Genomic DNA, 21442 nt, shown 5'->3' with positions numbered 1-21442 from the left:
TATTATTATTATTATTATTATCTATCATGGCAGGACTGGGGTTGGTCTGGATGGCCTTTGGGTCCCCTTCCAACTCTATGAATCTATCTATTTAGTGATCTAGTGATCTATCTATTATTATTATTATTATTATTATTATTATTATTATTATTATTATCTATCATGGCAGGACTGGGGTTGGTCTGGATGGCCTTTGGGTCCCCTTCCAACTCTATGAATCTATCTATTTAGTGATCTAGTGATCTATCTATTATTATTATTATTATTATTATTATTATTATTATTATTATAATCTATCATGGCAGGACTGGGGTTGGTCTGGATGGCCTTTGGGGTCCCCTTCCAACTCTATGAATCTATCTATTTAGTGATCTAGTGATCTATCTATTATTATTATTATTATTATTATTATTATTATTATTATTATTATCTATCATGGCAGGACTGGGGTTGGTCTGGATGGCCTTTGGGGTCCCCTTCCAATTCTATGAATCTATCTATGTAGTGATCTAGTGATCTATTATTATTATTATTATTATTATTATTATTATTATTATTATTATTATTATTATTATTATTATTGTCAGTTGAGGACATGGTATATGTATTTGGACCCTTCTGAAAGGCCGAGTCACACTCTCTCGGCCCCAGGAAGCCCTGCAATGGGTCCAAGACTGGCTTTGGATTCGCTCCGTGTGGGTCCCTTGGGGAGAAAGGGGTCAGGACCCCCCAAAGGTCCAAACCAGGAGGTTCTAAAGTCAAGTCTGGAGGCCCAGAATGGCAAAGAATCCCTTCTCCAAACCATGGCTCCCAAGGGGGGCAGATGTGGGGAGGGGGAGTGGGCAGCCCCCCACTCATCCATCCATCCCTCCATCCCTCCATCCCTCCATCCCCTCATCCATCCCTCCGGCCTTTGTGTGAGCCTCCTCCCTCCGTCCCGCCCTCCCTCCAGCTGCCTCTCTCACCCCAAGCCCCCCTCGGACCCCCAACCCAATTGTCTCCATGGCGGAGGTGGTGGTGGTGGTGGTGGGCAGTGGTGGCCGGGAGGGTGGGCAATCCCCAGGCAGTAGGGCCAGGGGTCTCGGCCGGGAATGACCCCCAAGGCTCCCCTGGAAACTTGGCTCAAGGATTTTGCCCTTTTCTGAGTCTTTTTTTCTTCCCGGCGGAGGGGATTGTGGATGCTTCTCTCCACCTGGGATGTCCTGGTGGAACCTCTGCCTCCTCCTCCTCCTCGGCCTCCACGGATGGGGTGAGTGGGGCTCCCTGGCACTCTTCCTTTGCTCCTTCCTTCCTTCCTTCCTTTTTACTCTTCCTGGACCACTTTTTCTTCCCTCCTTTCTCCCTCTTTCATTCCTTCCTTCCTTCCTTATGTTCCTGGGATGTTCTTCTTTCCTTTCCTTCCTCCTTTCCTTCCTCCTTTCCTTCCTCCTTTCCTTCCTTCCTTCCTTCCTTCCTTCCTTCCTTCCTTCCTTCCTTCCTTCCTTTTTACTCTTCCTGGACCACTTTTTCTTCCCTCCTTTCTCCCTCTTTCATTCCTTCCTTCCTTCCTTATGTTCCTGGGATGTTCTTCTTTCCTTTCCTTCCTCCTTTCCTTCCTCCTTTCCTTCCTCCTTTCCTTCCTTCCTTCCTTCCTTCCTTCCTTCCTTCCTTCCTTCCTTCCTTCCTTCCTTCCTTCCTTCCTTCCTTTTTACTCTTCCTGGACCACTTTTTCTTCCCTCCTTTCTCCCTCTTTCATTCCTTCCTTCCTTCCTTATGTTCCTGGGATGTTCTTCTTTCCTTTCCTTCCTCCTTTCCTTCCTCCTTTCCTTCCTCCTTTCCTTCCTTCCTTCCTTCCTTCCTTCCTTCCTTCCTTCCTTCCTTCCTTCCTTCCTTCCTTCCTTCCTTCCTTTTTACTCTTCCTGGACCACTTTTTCTTCCCTCCTTTCTCCCTCTTTCATTCCTTCCTTCCTTCCTTATGTTCCTGGGATGTTCTTCTTTCCTTTCCTTCCTCCTTTCCTTCCTCCTTTCCTTCCTCCTTTCCTTCCTTCCTTCCTTCCTTCCTTCCTTCCTTCCTTCCTTCCTTCCTTCCTTCCTTCCTTCCTTCCTTCCTTTTTACTCTTCCTGGACCACTTTTTCTTCCCTCCTTTCTCCCTCTTTCATTCCTTCCTTCCTTCCTTATGTTCCTGGGATGTTCTTCTTTCCTTTCCTTCCTCCTTTCCTTCCTCCTTTCCTTCCTCCTTTCCTTCCTTCCTTCCTTCCTTCCTTCCTTCCTTCCTTCCTTCCTTCCTTCCTTCCTTTTTACTCTTCCTGGACCACTTTTTCTTCCCTCCTTTCTCCCTCTTTCATTCCTTCCTTCCTTCCTTATGTTCCTGGGATGTTCTTCTTTCCTTTCCTTCCTCCTTTCCTTCCTCCTTTCCTTCCTCCTTTCCTTCCTTCCTTCCTTCCTTCCTTCCTTCCTTCCTTCCTTCCTTCCTTCCTTCCTTCCTTCCTTTTTACTCTTCCTGGACCACTTTTTCTTCCCTCCTTTCTCCCTCTTTCATTCCTTCCTTCCTTCCTTATGTTCCTGGGATGTTCTTCTTTCCTTTCCTTCCTCCTTTCCTTCCTCCTTTCCTTCCTCCTTTCCTTCCTCCTTTCCTTCCTTCCTTCCTTCCTTCCTTCCTTCCTTCCTTCCTTCCTTTTTACTCTTCCTGGACCACTTTTTCTTCCCTCCTTTCTCCCTCTTTCATTCCTTCCTTCCTTCCTTATGTTCCTGGGATGTTCTTCTTTCCTTTCCTTCCTCCTTTCCTTCCTCCTTTCCTTCCTCCTTTCCTTCCTTCCTTCCTTCCTTCCTTCCTTCCTTCCTTCCTTCCTTCCTTCCTTTTTACTCTTCCTGGACCACTTTTTCTTCCCTCCTTTCTCCCTCTTTCATTCCTTCCTTCCTTCCTTATGTTCCTGGGATGTTCTTCTTTCCTTTCCTTCCTCCTTTCCTTCCTCCTTTCCTTCCTCCTTTCCTTCCTTCCTTCCTTCCTTCCTTCCTTCCTTCCTTCCTTCCTTCCTTCCTTTTTACTCTTCCTGGACCACTTTTTCTTCCCTCCTTTCTCCCTCTTTCATTCCTTCCTTCCTTCCTTATGTTCCTGGGATGTTCTTCTTTCCTTTCCTTCCTCCTTTCCTTCCTTCCTCCTTTCCTTCCTTCCTTCCTTCCTTCCTTCCTTCCTTCCTTCCTTCCTTCCTTCCTTTTTACTCTTCCTGGACCACTTTTTCTTCCCTCTTTCCTCCCTCTTTCATTCCTTCCTTCTTAATGTTCCTGAACCACTTTTTTCCTCCTTCCTTCCTCCAGTTCCTGGAATTTCCTTCCTTCCTTCCTTCTTTCCTTCCTTCCTTTTTACTTTTACTGGACCACTTTTTCTTCCCTCTTTCATTCCTTCTTTCCTTCCTTATGTTCCTGGGATGTTCTTCTTTCCTTTCCTTCCTCCTTTCCTTCCTTCCTTCCTTCCTTCCTTCCTTCCTTCCTTCCTTCCTTCCTTCCTTTTTACTCTTCCTGGACCACTTTTTCTTCCCTCTTTCCTCCCTCTTTCATTCCTTCCTTCTTAATGTTCCTGGACCACTTTTCCCCTCCTTCCTTCCTTCCTTCGGTTCCTGGAATTTCCTTCTTTCCTTCCTTCCTTCTCTTCTTGGACCACTTTTTCTTCCCTCTTTCCTCCCTCTTTCATTCCTTCCTTCCTTTTTTCATTCCTTCCTTCCTTCCTTCCTTATGTTTCTGGGATGTTCTTCTTTCCTTCCTTCTTGCTTTTCTTCCTTCCTTCCTTTTTAATGTTCCTGGACCACATTTTTCTTCCTTTTTCCTTTTGTCGTCCCTTCTTTCCTTCCTTGTGTTTCTGAGACATTCTTGTTTCTTTCCTTCTTTCCTTCCTTCCTTCCTTCCTATTCCTACACCACTTTTTCCCTCCCTCTTTCCTTCCTTCTTTCATTTCTTCCTTGTGTTCCTGGGTTTCTCTTCCTCCTTTACTTCCGTTTTACTGGACCACTTTTTTCCTCATTCCTTCCTTCGGTTCCTGGAATTTCCTTCCTTCCTTCCTTCCTTCCTTCCTTCCTTCCTTCCTTCTTTCTTTCTTTCTTTCTTTCTTTCCTTCCTTCCTTCCTTGTTTCCTTGTTTCCTTGTTTCCTTGTTTCCTTGTTTCCTTCCTTGTTTCCTTCCTTGTTTCCTTCTTTCCTTCCTTGTTCGTTTCCTTCCTCCCTTCCTTCCTCCCTTCCTTCCCTCCCTCCTTCTTTCCTTCAGTTCCTGGGATTGATTTCCTTCCTTCCTTCCTTCCTTCCTTCCTTCCTTCCTTCCTTCCTTCCTTCCTTCCTTCCTTCCTTCCTTCTGTTCCTACACCACTTTTTTCCTTCTTTCCTTCCTGCCTTGTGTTCCTGGGACTTTTTTCCTCTGTTCCTTCCTTAGGTTCCTGAAATTTCCTTTCTTCTTTCTTTCCTTCCTTCCTTGTTTCCTTCCTTCCTTCTCTCCTTCTTTCCTTCGGTTCCTGGGATTTATTTTCTTCCTTCCTTCCTTCCTTCCTTCCTTCCTTCCTTCCTTCCTTCCCTGGGGCTTTTTCCCTCCGTTCCTTCCCCTTTACCGGACCACTTTCCTCCCTCCCTCCTTTCCATCCTTTTCCCTGTTCCTAGACTACTTTTTTCCTCCCTCTTTCCTCCCTTTTTTCCTTCCTTCCTTGTGTTCCTGGGACTTCTTTCCTTCCCTTTTCCTGTTCCTGAACCACTTTTTCCTTCCTTCCTTCCTTCCTTCTTTCCTTCCTTCCTTCCTTCCTTCCTTCCTTCCTTCCTTCTTTCGTTCCTTCCTTGTATTCCTGGGACTTCTTTCCTTTCTTCTTTCCCTTTTCCTGTTCCTGAACAACTTTTTCCTTCCTTTCCTTTCCTTTCCTTTTCCTGTTCCTAGACTATTTTTTTCCTCCCTCTTTCCTCCCTTCCTTCCTTCCTTCCTTCCTTGTGTTCCTGGGACTTCTTTCCTTCTTTCCTTCCTTCCTCTCCTTTTCCTGTTCCTGAACAACTTTTTCCCTTCCTTCCTTCCTTCCTTCCTTCCTTCCTTCCTTCCTTCCTTCCTTCCTTCCTTCCTTGTGTTCCTGGGACTTCTTTCCTTCTTTCCTTCCTTCCTCCCCTTTTCCTGTTCATGGACCACTTTTTCTTCCTTCATCCTTTTTTCTTTCCTTCCTTTTCCTCTTCCTTCCTTCCATCTCTGGGACGTCGGGAGTCCAACCCGGGCGAGATCTGTCTCTGGGGCTGTTTCTTTGGTGGGGAACATGGGCCTCCTTCTCCCCCAACCTTGTCTCCTTCTTCCATTTCCCTTTGCGTCCAGACTCCAATTATTCCCTCCGATTTTGACCATCCTCGAAGGAAAAGCGCTTCCAAAACAACAGACGTGGGGATGATGGGTTGTGTGATGAAATTCAAGGCAAAGGCGGCAGATGCTTCTATATTGTGCGGTTCCTTAGGAAATCCCATCTCAGTTTGGTCACAAACCACAAATTTGGGCTGGAAATGATGCTGATCCCATCTCATTTTCCGAATTTTTCCGGATCTTCCGAATATTCAGCTTCCGAATATTCTCCTTGTCCTTGGGTGAAATGGAAATGCTGGGTTTTTGTGACCTATTTCGATGTGTTCCTTGTTGTCGGAGAAAGCGGTGCTTCTGTTTTGGGATTTTGTGTTCATTTCCCCGTCTTGCTTCAGTATATTTCAGTGCAAGTTGCGAAAGTGCGCACAAACACCACTCACTTCTGCAATCCTAGGTTTAGCTTTTTGCACCGAGTGTCTATTGCAAACCTTATACATAAAAATACATTCTAATCTATATATATATAAAAGAGTGATGGAATCCTGGCGCCGAGCAAAACAACAAAACTAAACACCCCCCAACCTCGAAATTTCACAACACAATCCATCATCCATGCCTCAAGGTTTAAACCACATAATATCACGTCACGAACCTCCACAGGGCCTAAAAAACCTCAAAAACCAGAGCTATTCAGTGCAATTTCAATGGGTCACAGCAACGCGTGGCAGGGCACAGCTAGTAATAATATAGAACTATAATATATAAATACATTCTAATAATAATAATTGCAAAGTAGTGGCACCAAGGAGCATCTCTTATCCGAAATATATTTTTAGGATATTGGAAAATGTGCATATTTATTATTATTATTATCCAAGCTAAACGGGCCGGCAGAAACTTGGATAAGCGAATATCTTGGATAATAAGGAGGGATTAAGGAAAAGCCTATTAAACCTCAATTTAGGTTATAATTTTACAAATTAAGCACCAAAAACATCATGTTATACAACAAATTTGACAGAAAAAGTAGTTCAATATGCAGTAATGTTATGTTGTAATTACTGTATTTACGAATTTAGCACCAAAATATCATGACATATTGAAAACAGTGACTACAAAAATGCGTTGGATAATCCAGAATGTTGGATAAGCGAGTCTTGGATAAGTGAGACTCTACTGTATTATTAATGTGTATATTAATTACATGATGATGATGATGATGATGATACTGTATTATACTATATAGTGTTGCTATTATTAGAATATATTATAAGAAAATATTACTAATTGAATATATTATTATTATTATTATACTGTATTATACTATATCATTACTATTATTATTAGAACATATTAAAAATTTATATTATGAGAAAATATTAATAGAGGATATTACTATTATTAGAATGTATTATTAGAATGTATTTATATATTACAATTCTATATTATTATTAGAATGTATTTTTATATATATTATAACTCTATATCACTATTGGACTATATTGCCGTTACAAATATTAGAATATTTTACATAATTTTATGTTATTACTATTATTAGAATATATTAAATTTCTTTATATTACAATTTTATATTATTAGAATATTTTATATAATTTTATAATATATTATTACTATTATTAGAATATAAATTTATTTATATTACAATTTTATATCATTAGAATATTGTATATAATTTTATAATATATTATTACTATTATTAGAATATATTAAATTACTTTATAAAACAATTTTATATTAGAATATTTTATTAGGATTATGATAATAATATTGCCTTATAATAGAATAGAATTTATGATTACTATTATTACTAGAATTTATTATTATTATTATTATTATTATTATTATTATTATTATTAAGTATGTATTTTATATATTACAATTCTATATTATTATTAGACGATATTATAGTTAATAATATATAGCCTGAAAACTACAACTTCCTAGGATCCCATTGCATTGGAGCTCTGGAGTTTAAAGTGGTGTTGAACTGCATTAACTTGGCAGTGCAGATGCACCCCTAAGTCAGAGATAGGATCTGCTATGATTTTTTTCCCTTGGGGAGTCTCATTTATCCAACATTCTGGATTATCCAATGCCCCGATCCAAAACTGTTTCTCTAGACAGCAAGGATGGAACTTTTTATGGATTTAATTTCCGACAGCGTTGCTACTGTAAGTTCATTTTATGCAATTCTATCTTTATTTGCAGTCAATTTGTTAGTAGCCAATGTTTTTGTAGTCAATGTTTTCAATATATCGTGATATTTTGGTGCTAAATTCATAAATGCAGTAATTACTACATAATGTTACTGCGTATTGAACTGCTTTTTCTGTCAAATTTGTTGTCTAACATGAAGTTTTGGTGCTTAATTTGTAAAATCATAACCGTAATTTGATGTTGAATAGGCTTTTCCTTATTCCCTCCTCATTATCCAACATTTTTGCTTATCCAACGTTCTGCCGGCCCGTTTACGTTGGATAAGCGAGACTCTACTGTATTAGAATATATTAAATTACTTTATAATACAATTTTATATTAGAATATTTTATTATGATTATGATAATAATATCTATATATATAAAAGAGTGATGGCATCAGGGCAGCGGACAAAACAACAAAACTACAGGCCCCCCAACCTCGAAATTTGACAACACAACCCATCATCCACGCCTCTAGGTTGATACAACAAAAAGAAAAGAAAAATAAAGTCCTAATTACAGGGAGAGGAATAATTGTTTTTATCCAATTGCTGCCAGTTTGAAGGCTAAGCTCCACCCACTTGGTCTCCTAGCAACCTACTCAGCCCAGGGGACAGGAAGACTTAGGCCTCACTTAGGCCTCTTCCACAGATTATCAGATTTGAACTGGATTATATGGCAGTGTAGACTCAAGGCCCTTCCACACAGCTATATAACCCATTTATAATCTTATATTATCTGCCTTGAACTGGATTATCTTGACTCCACACTGCCATATAATCCACTTCAGTGTGCATACTAAACATCAAGACAACCATACAACAGACATTCAATACCATCACTACCTCAACAATTTCTCACCAACACCACCAGACAACAACACAGCAACGCGTGGCCGGGCACAGCTACTTGGCGTTGCCTTATAATATAATATAATTTATTATTACTATTATTACTAGAATGTATTATTATTATTATTATTAAACATGTATTTTATATATTATTATTAGACGATATTATAGTTAATAATATATACAACTACAACTTCCTAGGATCCCATTGCATTGGAGCTCTGGAGTTTAAAGTGGTGTTGAACTGCATTAACTTATAGTAGCAACGCTGTCGGAAATTAAATCCGTAAAAAGTTCCATCCTTGCTGTCTAGAGAAACAGTTTTGGATCGGGGCGGGAGGCAAACTGCGTTGGATAATCCAGAACGTTGGATAAGCGAGACTCTGCTGTTATAATAATAATAATAATAATAATAATAATAATAATAATAATAATAATAATGAAAACACATATTTCTGATGGTCTTCGGAACCCAAATCCCTCCAATATTTTTTGCTGGTCGTGGGGATTTTGTGTGCCAAGTTTGGTTCAATTTCATCGTCGGTGGAGTTCAGAATGCTCTTTGATTGTAGGTGAACAATAAATCTCAGCGACTACAACTCCCAAATGTCAATATCTTATTTTCCCCAAACTCCACCAGTGTTCACATTTGGGCATATTGAGTATTCGTGCCAAGTTTGGTCCAGATCCATCATTGTTTGGAGTCTGGATGTAGGTGAACTACAACTCCCAAACTCAAGGTCCATGCCCACCAAACCCTTCCAGTATTTTCTGTGGGTCGTGGGAGTTCTTGGCTCAGTTCCAATGTTGCTGGAATTCAAGATGCTCTTTGATTGTAGGTGAACTATAAATCCCAGCAACTACCACTCCCAAATGACAAAATCAATCCCCAATTCCCAACCCCACCGGTATTCAAATTAGGGCGTATCGGGTATTTTTCACCAAATTTGGTCCAGTGAATGAAAATACATCAAAATATAACATAACAAACTTGGAGTATTTTGGGGTTAAGCTGGCATGATGTGAGCTGTAGTTCACCCACAACCTTATGCTTCTGGTCTTATTTTTCCCAAACTTCACCAGTGTTCACATTTGGGTATATTGAGTATTCGTGCCAAGTTTGGTCCATTGTTTGAGTCCACAGTGCTCTCTGGATGTAGGTGAACTACAACTCCCAAACTTAAGGTCAATGCCCACCAAACTCTTCCAATATTTTCTGTTGGTCATGGGAGTTCTGTGTGCCAAGTTTGGTTCAATTCCATCGTTGGCGGAGCTCAGAATGCTCTTTGACTGTGGGTGAACTATAAATCCCAAACTCAAGTCAATGCCCACCAAACCCTTCCAGCAATCCCAGCAACTACAACTCCCAAATGCCAAGGTCTATTTTCGCCAAACTCCACAAGTGTTCACATCTGGGCATATTGAGTATTGGTGCCAAGTTTGGTCCAGATCCATCATTTTTTGAGCCCACCATGCTCTTTGGATGTAGGTGAACTACAACTCCCAAACTCAAGGTCCATGCCCACCAAACCCTTCCAATATTTTGTGTTGGTCGTGGGAGTTCTGTGTGCCAAGTTTGGTTCAATTCCATCATTGGTGAATTTCAGAATGCTCTTTGATTGTAGGTGAACTATAAATCCCAGGAACTACAACTCCCAAATGACAAAATCAATCCCTGCCCAACCTCACCGGTATTCAAATTAGGGCGTATCGAGTATTTGTGCCAAATGTGGTCCAGTGAATGGAAATACACCCTATCTATATATATAAAAGAGTGATGGCATCACGGCGACCCACAAAACAACAAAACTACAGGCCCCCCAACCTCGAAATTTGACAACACAACCCATCATCCACGCCTCTAGGTTGATACAACAAAAAGAAAAGAAAAATAAAGTCCTAATTAGAGAGAGAGGAATAATTGCTTTTATCCAATTGCTGCCAGTTAGAAGGCTAAGCTCCTCCCACTTGGTCTCCTAGCAACCCAATAAAAAATAATAAAAAACACTAAAAATTAATACAATAAAATACTATAATAACAGAAAATAACTCAAAATAATACAAGAAAATAATAAACTATAATAAATAAAAATATAACTTACAATAAAATTAATAATTTTTTTTGCAAATAACATCAAATAAAAATTACACAACAATTTTTAACCAATACCACCACCACTTTGCCACAGCAACGCGTGGCCGGGCACAGCTAGTATATCAGATATTTAACATTACGATTCGTAACAGGAACAAAATGACAGTTGTGAAGTTGCAACGGAAATAATGTTATGCAGGAGCAAAATGACAGTTACGACTTAGCAACAGAAATAATTTTATGGTTGGGGGTCAACATGACATATGAGAACCACGCTATAGTTTGAGGTGCATAACGGTGTAATTCTCCGTCAAGTGTTTTCTCGGATCCAGCCGTGAATCATTTGACCGATCGATTTCACCACTGAAAGTTTTTCAAAGAATATTCACTCTTTGGGGTTCATTCTGCGCAAAATCCACACCGTACAGGATTCATTCCTTTCTTTGCGGAAAATACGCAGACAATACTGTTTTGGACGGGTACGGATTCGGCACGGAATACGTCCCAAAGGATTCTCTTCAACCCAAAATGTAATAATAGAGTAAAATAATACATGTAATAATAATAATAATAAATACAGGAAACTAATACATGTAATAATAGAGTAAAATAATAAATGCAATAATAATAATAATATCAGAGTGAAATAATAAATGTATTAATAATAATAATAAAAATAGAGGAAAATAAATGTAATAGTAGCAACAATAATAGAGATAACCATATCTACTAGGAAACTAGAGCCCCTGGTGGCGCAGCGTGTTGAAGAGCTGAACTACTGAACTTGAAAACCGAAAGGTCTGTGGTTTGAATCAGCAGAGTGAGCACCTGCTGTTAGCCCCAGCTTCTGCCAACTTAGCAGTTTGAAAACATGCAAATGTGAGTAGAGTAATAGGTACCGTTCCGACGGGAAGGTAACAGCGCTCCATGCAGTAATGCCCATGGCCACATGACCCAGCATTTCCAACCATTTCCCAAATATTTTCACACCAGATTGCCTCTTGTTCCAAAGCTCAAAATGCGGCAACTCAAAGCAACTCGGCAATTCCGGCCGTGAAAGTTTTCAGTTACATATTGCGGCAGTTAGATTGCGACTTTCCCAACCCCACTCGCACTGATTCTGCTCCAAATCTTGCAATTGTTTGTTAGATTAAGAGGTGGATTCAGTTCTTTCTTTTTTATCATATACTATATATGAACTATATCATGAATCAATCTGGAGATCAAGCCATACGAAATAAGATACAAATGTTATCTATATATATAAAAGAGTAATGGAATCACGGCACCGGACAAAACAACTAAACTAAACGCCCCACAACGTTGAAAATTGACAGCACAACCTCTCATCCATGCCTCTACGTTCATACAACAAAAAGAAAAGAAAAATTAAGTCCTAGCCACAGCAACGCGTGGCCGGGCACAGCTAGTCTATATATATAAAAGGGTAATGGAATCACGGCACTGGACAAAACTACTAAACTAAATGCCCCACAACCTTGAAAATTGACAGCACAACCTCTCATCCATGCCTCTACGTTCATACAACAAAAAGAAAAGAAAAATTAAGCCCTAGCCACAGCAACGCGTGGCCGGGCACAGCTAGTCTATATATATATATAAAAGGGTAATGGAATCACGGCACCGGGCAAAACAACTAAACTAAATGCCCCACAACCTTGAAAATTGACAGCACAGCCTCTCATCCATGCCTCTAGGTTCATACAACAAAAAGAAAAATTAAGTCCTAGCCACAGCAACACGTGGCCAGGCACAGCTAGTATAGTATATAGGATGAAAATGGATAAAGATAAAGATATAAAGATTGTCTCACAAAGAAACGAATATGTAAAAAGATAACAATCCTCGTGTTGGTGGTGGGAATTGTAAATGTTTTGTATGTCTACGGTATTTATTTTTTGTGTTTTTTTTTAAAAATTGTAAAAAAAAAAAAGAGGTTAAGGGTAAGGCTCATTTTGGACTGTTGTGTTCCCAATTCAGGTCTTGTAGTATCCGTTAAATTAAGTGTCTTATTCAGGCTAAGGATGGGGATTATTTTGGGGCATTAATGTCCCCAGTCTGGGTCTGGTAATATTAGTTAAATGGAAGATTGATTCAGGTTAAGGTCGGGTTCAGTTTTGGACCCATGGCTTGTGGATCCATCACCGACCGGGGTCAGGACCAAGGGGGCTACCGTGACCCCCGGACTCGTGTTCACACTCACAGATATTCAGATTGCCTTTGCACTTGGCATCAGGGCTTGGACGGTCGTGAAATAGAACCAATGCCCTGCCATGACGAAGCCATGGCCTCGGTAGGGAAGGGGGGCGGGGACACCAGAACAAGCATCAAGGGATCGGTCCAAGGGGTGAGGGAAAAGTCTCCGTTACGAAATTCAAGTGGGCGGACAAGTGCAAAGGCAATCTAAATATGTGTGAGTGTGAACAAAAGTCCAGGGGGGGGGTCACGGTAGCGCCCTTGGCCTGACCCCGGAGGGTGATGGATCCATAGGTTATGGGTCCATCTCAACCTCGTCCCTGAGTGATGGAGCAAGTCATGGGAACCTCACCCCGAGAGCGTCACGTGTCTTCGGCAGATGGGCCCAGCAAAGGCAAGGACCATTCTTCCTTCGGCAGGACAATAGGGTCGCTCTGCCTCCCCTCGTGACCCAGGGCATTGTTCCTCCCGCTCGGCCGTGGGGCCCCCTTTTCGCTCCGCCATGCCATGCGTTGCTAAGGCCCGGCTTGAATGGCAGCATCCATCACATCGTGACGGACGGGAAAGTCCCGTACCCCCCTTCTCCTCTATTGTCACCGACAGAGTTTAACTTTGTGGCTTTTGAAAGGCCCCCGCCGACTCCCAGAGGGGATTAGGGTCTCTCTTGTCCCAGCCCCCCGCAGCCCTTTCCATCTGTTGGCTTTGTGAGTCGAGGGGACGGCCGACCACGTGGACAACCCTAATTTGGGGGGGATCCTGTCCTATCCTATCCTAATTTGGGTGCATTCCAAGGCAAAGATGTCTTGATACCTGGGGTCGAAGAGGGGTTGGTGGTCCCATCGTCCTGCTCTGCCAAGGACGGTTGAGCTCGTTCAGTGCCGAAGATGGAGAAATCTCACTGAAATAGCAGACTGGGGGCCTGTTGGTAAATACGCAATAGGACGGTTGCTGTTTCCACCAAACCCCAAAACTAGTGATTTTCTCACACTACAAAGTTACCGTATATACCCAAGTATAAGCTGACCCGAATATAAGCCGAGGCACCTAATTTTACCACCAAAAAACTGGGAAAACATTGACTCCAGTATAAGCCGAGATACCAATAAAATTACCACATATACTCGAGTATAAGCCGACCCGAATATAAGCCGAGGCACCTAATTTTACCACAAAAAAACTGGGAAAACATTGACTCTAGTATAAGCTGAGATACCAATAAAATTACCACATATACTCGAGTATAAGCCGACCCGAATATAAGCCGAGGCATCTAATTTTACCACAAAAAACCTGGGAAAACATTGACTCCAGTATAAGCCGAGATACCAATAAAATGACCATATATACTCGAGTATAAGCCGACCCGAATATAAGCCGAGGCACCTAATTTTACCACAAAACAACTGGGAAAACATTGACTCCAGTATAAGCTGAGATACCAATAAAATTACCACATATACTCGAGTATAAGCCGACCCGAATATAAGCCGAGGCATCTAATTTTACCACAAAAAACCTGGGAAAACATTGACTCCAGTATAAGCCGAGGGTGGTAAATTTCAGAAATAAAAATAGATACCAATAAAATTACACGAATTGAGGCATCAGTAGGTTAAATGTTTTTGAATACAGTAGAGTCTCACTTATCCAACGTTCTGGATTATCCAACGCATTTTTGTAGTCAATGTTTTCAATACATCGTGATATTTTGGTGCTAAATTCATAAATACAGTAATTACTACATAGCATTCTGTTCTGGATTATCCAATGCAGTCTGCCTTTTAGTAGTCAATGTTTTTTTAGTCAATGTTTTAAATTCATTCTGATATTTTGGTGCTAAATTTATAAATACTGTACAGTAATTACAACATAGCATTACTGCGTATTGAACTACTTTTTCTATCAAATTTGTTGTATAATATGATGTTTTGGTGCTTAATTTGTAAAATCATAACCTAATTTAATGTTTAATAGGCTTTTCCTTAATCTCTCCTTATTATCCAACATATTCGCTTATCCAACGTTCTGCCGGCCTGTTTACGCTGGATAAGAGAGACTCTACTGTATTTACATAAAGCTCAAATTTAAGATAAGATTGTCCAGCTCTGATCAAATCATTATTCTCATCTTCTTCAATGTCAATGTGCTTATGTATCCTTTTAATAATAATAGAGTAAAATAATACATTTAATAATAATAATAATAAATACAGGAAAATAATACATGTAATAATAGAGTAAAATAATACATGCAATAATAATAATAAGATCAGAGTGAAATAATAAATGTATTAATAATAATAACAATAATAAAAATAGAGTAAAATAAATGTAATAGTAGCAACAATAATAGATAACCATATCTACTAGGAAACTAGAGCCCCTGGTGGCGCAGCGTGTTAAAGAGCTGAGCTACTGAACTTGCAAACCGAAAGGTCTGTGGTTCGAATCAGCAGAGTGAGCACCTGCTGTTAGCCCCAGCTGTCAGCTCTAGTTTGTAGTGTGGTTTTCTTGTACTGATTCTGCTCTAGTTTGTAGTGCGGTTTTCTTGTACTGATTCTGCTCTAGTTTGTAGTGCGGTTTTCTTGTACTGATTCTGCTCTAGTTTGTAGTGCGGTTTTCTTGTACTGATTCTGCTCTAGTTTGTAGTGCGGTTTTCTTGTACTGATTCTGCTCTAGTTTGTAGTGCGGTTTTCTTGTACTGATTCTGCTCTAGTTTGTAGTGCGGTTTTCTTGTACTGATTCTGCTCTAGTTTGTAGTGCGGTTTTCTTGTACTGATTCTTTGTCTGCTGTGCTTTGAGGAGTTTCTGATTTTTGACTTCAATCAAAGCAGGTTCTTCACTTTGCTTTACATATTCTTCTTCTTCTTATTTGATACACAAACAAAAAAAAGGTGTTAGCTAGTTATATCTAAACTTTTAACTGGGTAGTTTGCCACACAGTCTTTTCGATAGCCCTCCTTTCGTTGGAAAGCGAGATCGGTGTCGAGAGACAGGTGACGAAAGGAAACCTTGTGCGGTCGTGATGTCCGGATGTCAGCGAGTGCCAGAGTGGCGCATGGGCTCCGAGCCAGAAACGGAGGCACGTGGCAGAGTGGGGTCCTCATTGCCGTGGTGGCATTTCTGTGCCAAACCCACCCACCCCCCTTTTTTGGGATGTGCTCCAATTTTGGCACAAAGAGGCACGGACGGGACGGCCGAGGGGAGGGCTGGGGTTTGGGTTTCGGCCAAGAGGAGAGGATGCAGATTAGCCCCTTTGAAGCCCCAAAGGGCCCCCCACTTGGCGCCCGCCCGAGAGGCTTTTAATTGCCTCATTTTCCCAATTGTGTGCCTCCATCGGGCCCTTTGGCGGCCCAGGACTTGCCGTGGGGTGAGACTGACGCATTGATTGAAAGGTGGTTGGAGGTTGCGACCGATCGGAAAACAAAGTCACCGCTTCCGTCTAGTGCAGTGATGGCGAACCTATGACACACATGTCAGCACTGACACGCCTAGCCACTTTTGCTGACACGCGGCCGCATACAGAGGAGGAAATAATGTTAAATAATAATAATAAAATAGTTTATTAAATCTATATATATAAAAGGGTAATGGAATCACGGCACTGGGCAAAACAACTAAACTAAACGCCCCACAACCTCGAAAATTGACAGCACAACCTCTCATCCACGCCTCTACGTTCATACAACAAAAAGAAAAGAAAAAGTAAGACCTAGCCACAGCAACGCGTGGCCAGGCACAGCTAGTAGAGTTATATATTACTAGCTGTGCCCGGCCATGCGTTGCTGTGGCGAAATATGGTGGTATGGGAAATAAAGTATTGAGGAACTGGTGGTAGTTAAGGTAAAGGGTAAAGGTTTTCTCCTGACATTAAGTCCATTATAAATGGGTAATATAGCTGTGTGGAAGGGCCTTGAGTCTACACTGCCATATCATCCAGTTCAAATCAGATAATCTGTATTTTATAGGCAGTGTGGAAGAGGCCTAAGTGAGGCCTAACTCTGCCTGTCCCCTGGGCTGAGTGGCTTGCTAGGAGACCAAGTGGGCAGAGATTAGTCCTCTAACTGGCAGAAATTGGATAAAAACAATTATTCCTTTCCCTCTAATTAGGTCTTTTCTTTTCTTTTTGTTGTATCAACCTAGAGGCATGGATGATGGGTTGTGTTGTCAAATTTCGAGGTTGGGGGGCCTGTAGTTTTGTTGTTTTGTTGGTCGCCGTTATGCCATCACTCATTTATATATATAGATATATATATAAAAGAGTAACAATAACTACTCTGGGAATCTAAGCTGAGTCTGGGAGATAAATGCCTCCGCATTACATCTGATGTGTGCCAATGGGTGTTAATAATATTAATACACACACTATATATAAGTCCCTCTAATTAGGACTTTATTTTTCTTTTCTTTTTGTTGTATGAACGTAGAGGCATGGATGAGGGCTTGTGCTGCCAAGTTTAGTGTTTCTGGGATGTGTAGTTTTGTTGTTTTGTCCTAGGCCGAAATTTCATTACCCTTTTATATATATAGATAAATAAATGTAATGTGCATAATTCCCATGGAGTAAACAACAAAACCACTGGACCAAATCGCACCAAATTTGGCCACAAAAGACAAAGTCATCCAATCAATCTGCATGCGGCAGCGTGTCAGCAAAAATGGCTAGGCGTGTCAGTGCTGACACGCATGTCATAGGTTGGCCATCACTAGTCTGTTAAGATCGTTTTGAATTCTGCTCCTGTCTTCTGGAGTGTTAGCTATCCCAGTTTGGTGTCATCTGCAAACTTGATGATTGTGCCTTCTAACCCTTCGTCTAAGTCGTTAATAAAGATGTTGAACAGAACCGGGTTCAGGACGGAACCCTGCGGCACTCCACTCGTGAAATTTTGCGCAGAATCTTTGCTTTGGATTCAGAAGATTAGAAGTAGGGCCTGTTTCTTGCTAGTTCAGGCAAGTTACGAACGAGATCGGTTCTCTTTGTTCCACTCCTTCCCTGATACGTTTCCTTCTCCGCAGGGCTGGCCGACTCCTCCGAGCTGGCGTTTGTCCTGGAGCCGAGCGATGTGATCGCCGTCCGGGAGCGGCCCCTCCTGCTCCACTGCCAGGTGGAAGGCGAGGCGCCCATCACTCGCACCTGGTACCGGAATGGTGTCCCCCTCTCCAATGTCAGCCACGTGGCCATCTTGGCCAACGGATCCCTTCTCCTGGAGAGCGTCCATCGGAGACCCCGAGGAGGAGGAGGTCCCGATGCCACCGCGGCCAATGCCACTGAGTCCAGCACTGGCGAGTACAGCTGTGCCGCCCAGAACCGCTATGGCCTGCTGGTCAGCCGCAAGGCCCGCGTCCAGATTGCCAGTAAGTCAATCGAGAGGGCGTCCTATATAAAAACAACCGTCATGTCCCGTTCTGTGGACTAGATGGTGCCCTAAATTTTTGGTAACGTGGGATTTGTGTATCGATAGTGTTTGTGCCATGCTTGTATTGCAACTGATTGCACCATCCAGAATGTACCATAATGTGGAAAGAGTTAATTGCCATGAAGCTATGATGTCCTTGGTGTGTGGCTGGAACTAGGGAGTATCCAGACACAAGTGTTTGTGCATAAGGATTGCATCAGTTCAGTTGAGTTCTGTCTGCCTAGAGTTTGAGTCAAGTTCTGTTGGAGAACAAAGCAGTCCTACCGTGTTTCCCCGAAAATAAGACAGTGTCTTATATTAATTTTTGCTCCCAAAGATGCTCTAGGTCTTGTTTTCAGGAGATGTCTTATTTTTCCATGAAGAAGAATTCACATTGTTGAACAAAAAATTATATACTGTACAGTAGTTGTCATCACAAAACAGCATAACCAGACAAACTGTGAATCCTATCAAGAATTTCTTGTTACTACCATTATTTCTATGGTAAATACATTTACTGATCCTGCATGCTCTGGTGTTCTGTTCGATGTGCATGCTTCCAAACAAAAACTTTACTAGGTCATACTTTCGGGGGAGGCCTTATATTTAGCAATTCAGCTAAGCCTCTACTAGGTCTTATTTTCTGGGGATGTCTTATTTTAGGGGAAACGGGGTATGTTTGTCTGTCATCTGCAAGTCTATTTGTGTTGATTATTGCTGTATACAGTAAAACTTTGTAAATAGTTTTACCAACATCTCTGAGTGTCTCTTCGTTCTGCGTTCCACTGCTTCCATCCAACTACGGCTGCGCTGCAAATACTCTGACAATTTTGTGGTTCACGGTAACAACAATTCACAACTGAATATGACTCCTCCAATAAAGTGTAAAGCAGACAGAACAGCCACCTCCACTGAGGTGTAGAGCAGACTGAATACAAAATGGAGTCTTGTGTCTGAACAAGTTCAGTACAACCACATGTCTATGACCCCTCCCACACCAAAAAGGTACAGTCAAACAGGCAAATCAACATACACGTTTACGTTAACAAACGAATAGTGAAAGGCTTGGGAAGTTGCTATTTCCAACACCAAACCTTGCCAAAATGTGTGTGATGAGTGTGTTAAACCCCCAGAAGTGCTCCGAATGTCACGCTATGCCATTCTTCTCTCCCCGCAGCCCTTTCCAGGTTCCACATGCACCCGGAGTCCATGTCGGTCGAGGAAGGCGGCGTGGCCCGGTTCCAGTGCTTGATCCAGGGGGTCCCCGAAGCCACGATCACCTGGGAACGGAACCGCACCGCCCTCCAAACGGATGACTACCGGTGAGGGTTTCATAGCAGACGGTGGAGATATATCGGCACAGAAATGGCTCGGGATTGAGTTTCCAGACATCGGTTTAAGTCTATAGAACAGTGATGGCCAACCTATGACACGCGTGTCAGCACTGACGCGCCTAGCCATTTTTGCTGACACGCTGCTGCCTACAGATTGATTGGACGACTGTGCCTTTTGTGGCCAAATTTGGTGTGATTTGGTCCAGTGGTTTTGTTGTTTACTCCATGGGAATTATGCACTCTATATCTTATATATATAAATGAGTGATGGCATCACGGTGACCCACAGACAAAACTAAACTAACCTCGAAACCCCAACCTCGAAATTTGACAACACAACCCATCATCCACGCCTCTAGGTTGATACAACAAAAAGAAAAGAAAAATAAAGTTCTAATTAGAGGGAGAGGAATAATTGTTTTTATCCAATTGCTGCCAGTTAGAAGGCTACGCTCTTCCCACTTGGTCTCCTAGCAACCTACTCAGCCCAGGGGACAGGCAGAGTTAGGCTTCACTTAGGCCTCTTCCACAGATTATCTAATTTGCACTGGATTATATGGCAGTGTAGACTCAAGGCCCTTCCACACAGCTATATAACCCATTTAGAATCTTATATTATCTGCTTTGAACTGGATTATCCTGACTCCACACTGCCATATAATCCACTTCAGTGTGCATTTTATACAGCTGTGAAGAAGAGGCCTCATATAATCCAGTTCTAAGCAGATAATATAAGATTATAAATATACAGTAGAGTCTCACCATACTTCGCCACAGCAACGCGTGGCAGGGCACAGCTTATAATTCTATTATTATTGTAGTATATTATCATATTATTACTATTTTTTTCATGTCAGTAGCAACCGGAGTTGTTTCTGGAGTAAGAGAATTGGCCGTCTGCAAGGACGTTGCCCAGGGGACGTTGCCCAGATGTTTTGATGTTTTTACCATCCTTGTGGGAGGCTTCTCTCATGTCCCCACATGGAGCTGGAGCTGATAGAGGAAGCTCATCCGCGCTCTCCCCGGGTGAGATTTGAACCTGGCAGCCTTCAGGTCAGCAACCCAACCTTCAAGGCACGAGGCTTTTATCCTCTAGGCCACTGGAGGCTCCACATATTATTACTATTATATTATTATATTATTCATTATTCATTGACTACATTGAAACTAGAATAAAGAGAAATCAGCGTGGAAACTGCAAGAAGTACCATAGATCGTTGTACATGGAAATAATGGTAGTAAATAGTTTTTGATTTATTGAATACAGTTTTATATTACAACTATATTTTTTTGTTATTTCAACTATACATATTGCGAAATTATGGTTTTTTCTCAAAGTGACACACCACCCAAGTCATGCTAGGGTTTTTGGTGAATTTTGACACCAAGCACAAAAGGTTGCCCATCATTGCTATAGAAGGATGCCAAGAATTTGATGTTACAGTAGAGTTCCGGTTATCCAACATAGGCCGAATGTTGGATAACTGAAACTGTTGGATAATAGGGAGGCTCTATTATCCCTCCTGGCAAGCTGGGTAAAAGACTATGAACGACTGCCACCAATTTGGAAAGATGCAACCACCAAAGACTCAGGGAGGAGACCTTTTACTTCTTTTCTTTCTTCTTCTTATTCACTTTAGATGGTAGCGTAACTTGGTTTAGAATATATGCGACAGAGGCTTCGATGTTGGAAGAACAATAACAAGTTTATTCAGGCACAGAGCTTAGTGGTTACGATGTTGTTTCTCACTTAGAAGTTACAATACTAGAGAGATGAATCAAACTCTCTAAAGTATCACTTCTTTTACTTAACGTAGTTAAAACTTCTTCCTCTTCTACTTTTAAACCGCAGTCACCCCTGTGATATACTATCACAGATTCTATGTGCCTTTCCAGGACACAGACTACATTAAATAAGTCACCAAACTTATTTTAAACCGACTCAAAATGAACAATTGAGTCTCCTTGATCCCATCAACCTGGAATCAATCTTCCCTGTGCCTCATCAGAGCACAGACTGACCTTCTTTTTTAAACTCTGCACTTCTTCA

The 21442-nt window shown here is 41.5% G+C and overlaps 1 protein-coding gene across 2 annotated transcripts in view; it reads left to right on the top strand.

The window, feature by feature from the left end:
• The first annotated feature begins 983 nt into the window (after positions 1–983).
• Positions 984–21442, top strand: part of LOC103282064 (immunoglobulin superfamily DCC subclass member 3) — a 53551-nt gene continuing 33092 nt past the window's right edge. Inside the window, exons 1-3 of one of the 2 annotated variants that reach the window (XM_062965176.1) lie at positions 984–1249; positions 17679–18017; positions 19236–19380. In XM_062965176.1, coding sequence (XP_062821246.1) covers positions 1198–1249; positions 17679–18017; positions 19236–19380 — 536 coding nt within the window. In that variant the 5' untranslated portion in view covers positions 984–1197. The remainder of the gene's footprint in view (positions 1250–17678; positions 18018–19235; positions 19381–21442) is intronic. The other variant, XM_062965175.1, reaches the window with a different exon arrangement.

Source organism: Anolis carolinensis, unplaced genomic scaffold (assembly GCF_035594765.1).
Source record: "Anolis carolinensis isolate JA03-04 unplaced genomic scaffold, rAnoCar3.1.pri scaffold_14, whole genome shotgun sequence".
In the NCBI taxonomy this organism is placed as follows: Eukaryota; Metazoa; Chordata; class Lepidosauria; order Squamata; family Dactyloidae; genus Anolis; species Anolis carolinensis.
The sequence above is the reverse complement of the archived record's forward strand: the minus strand, read 5'-3'. Positions and strand labels throughout refer to the sequence as shown.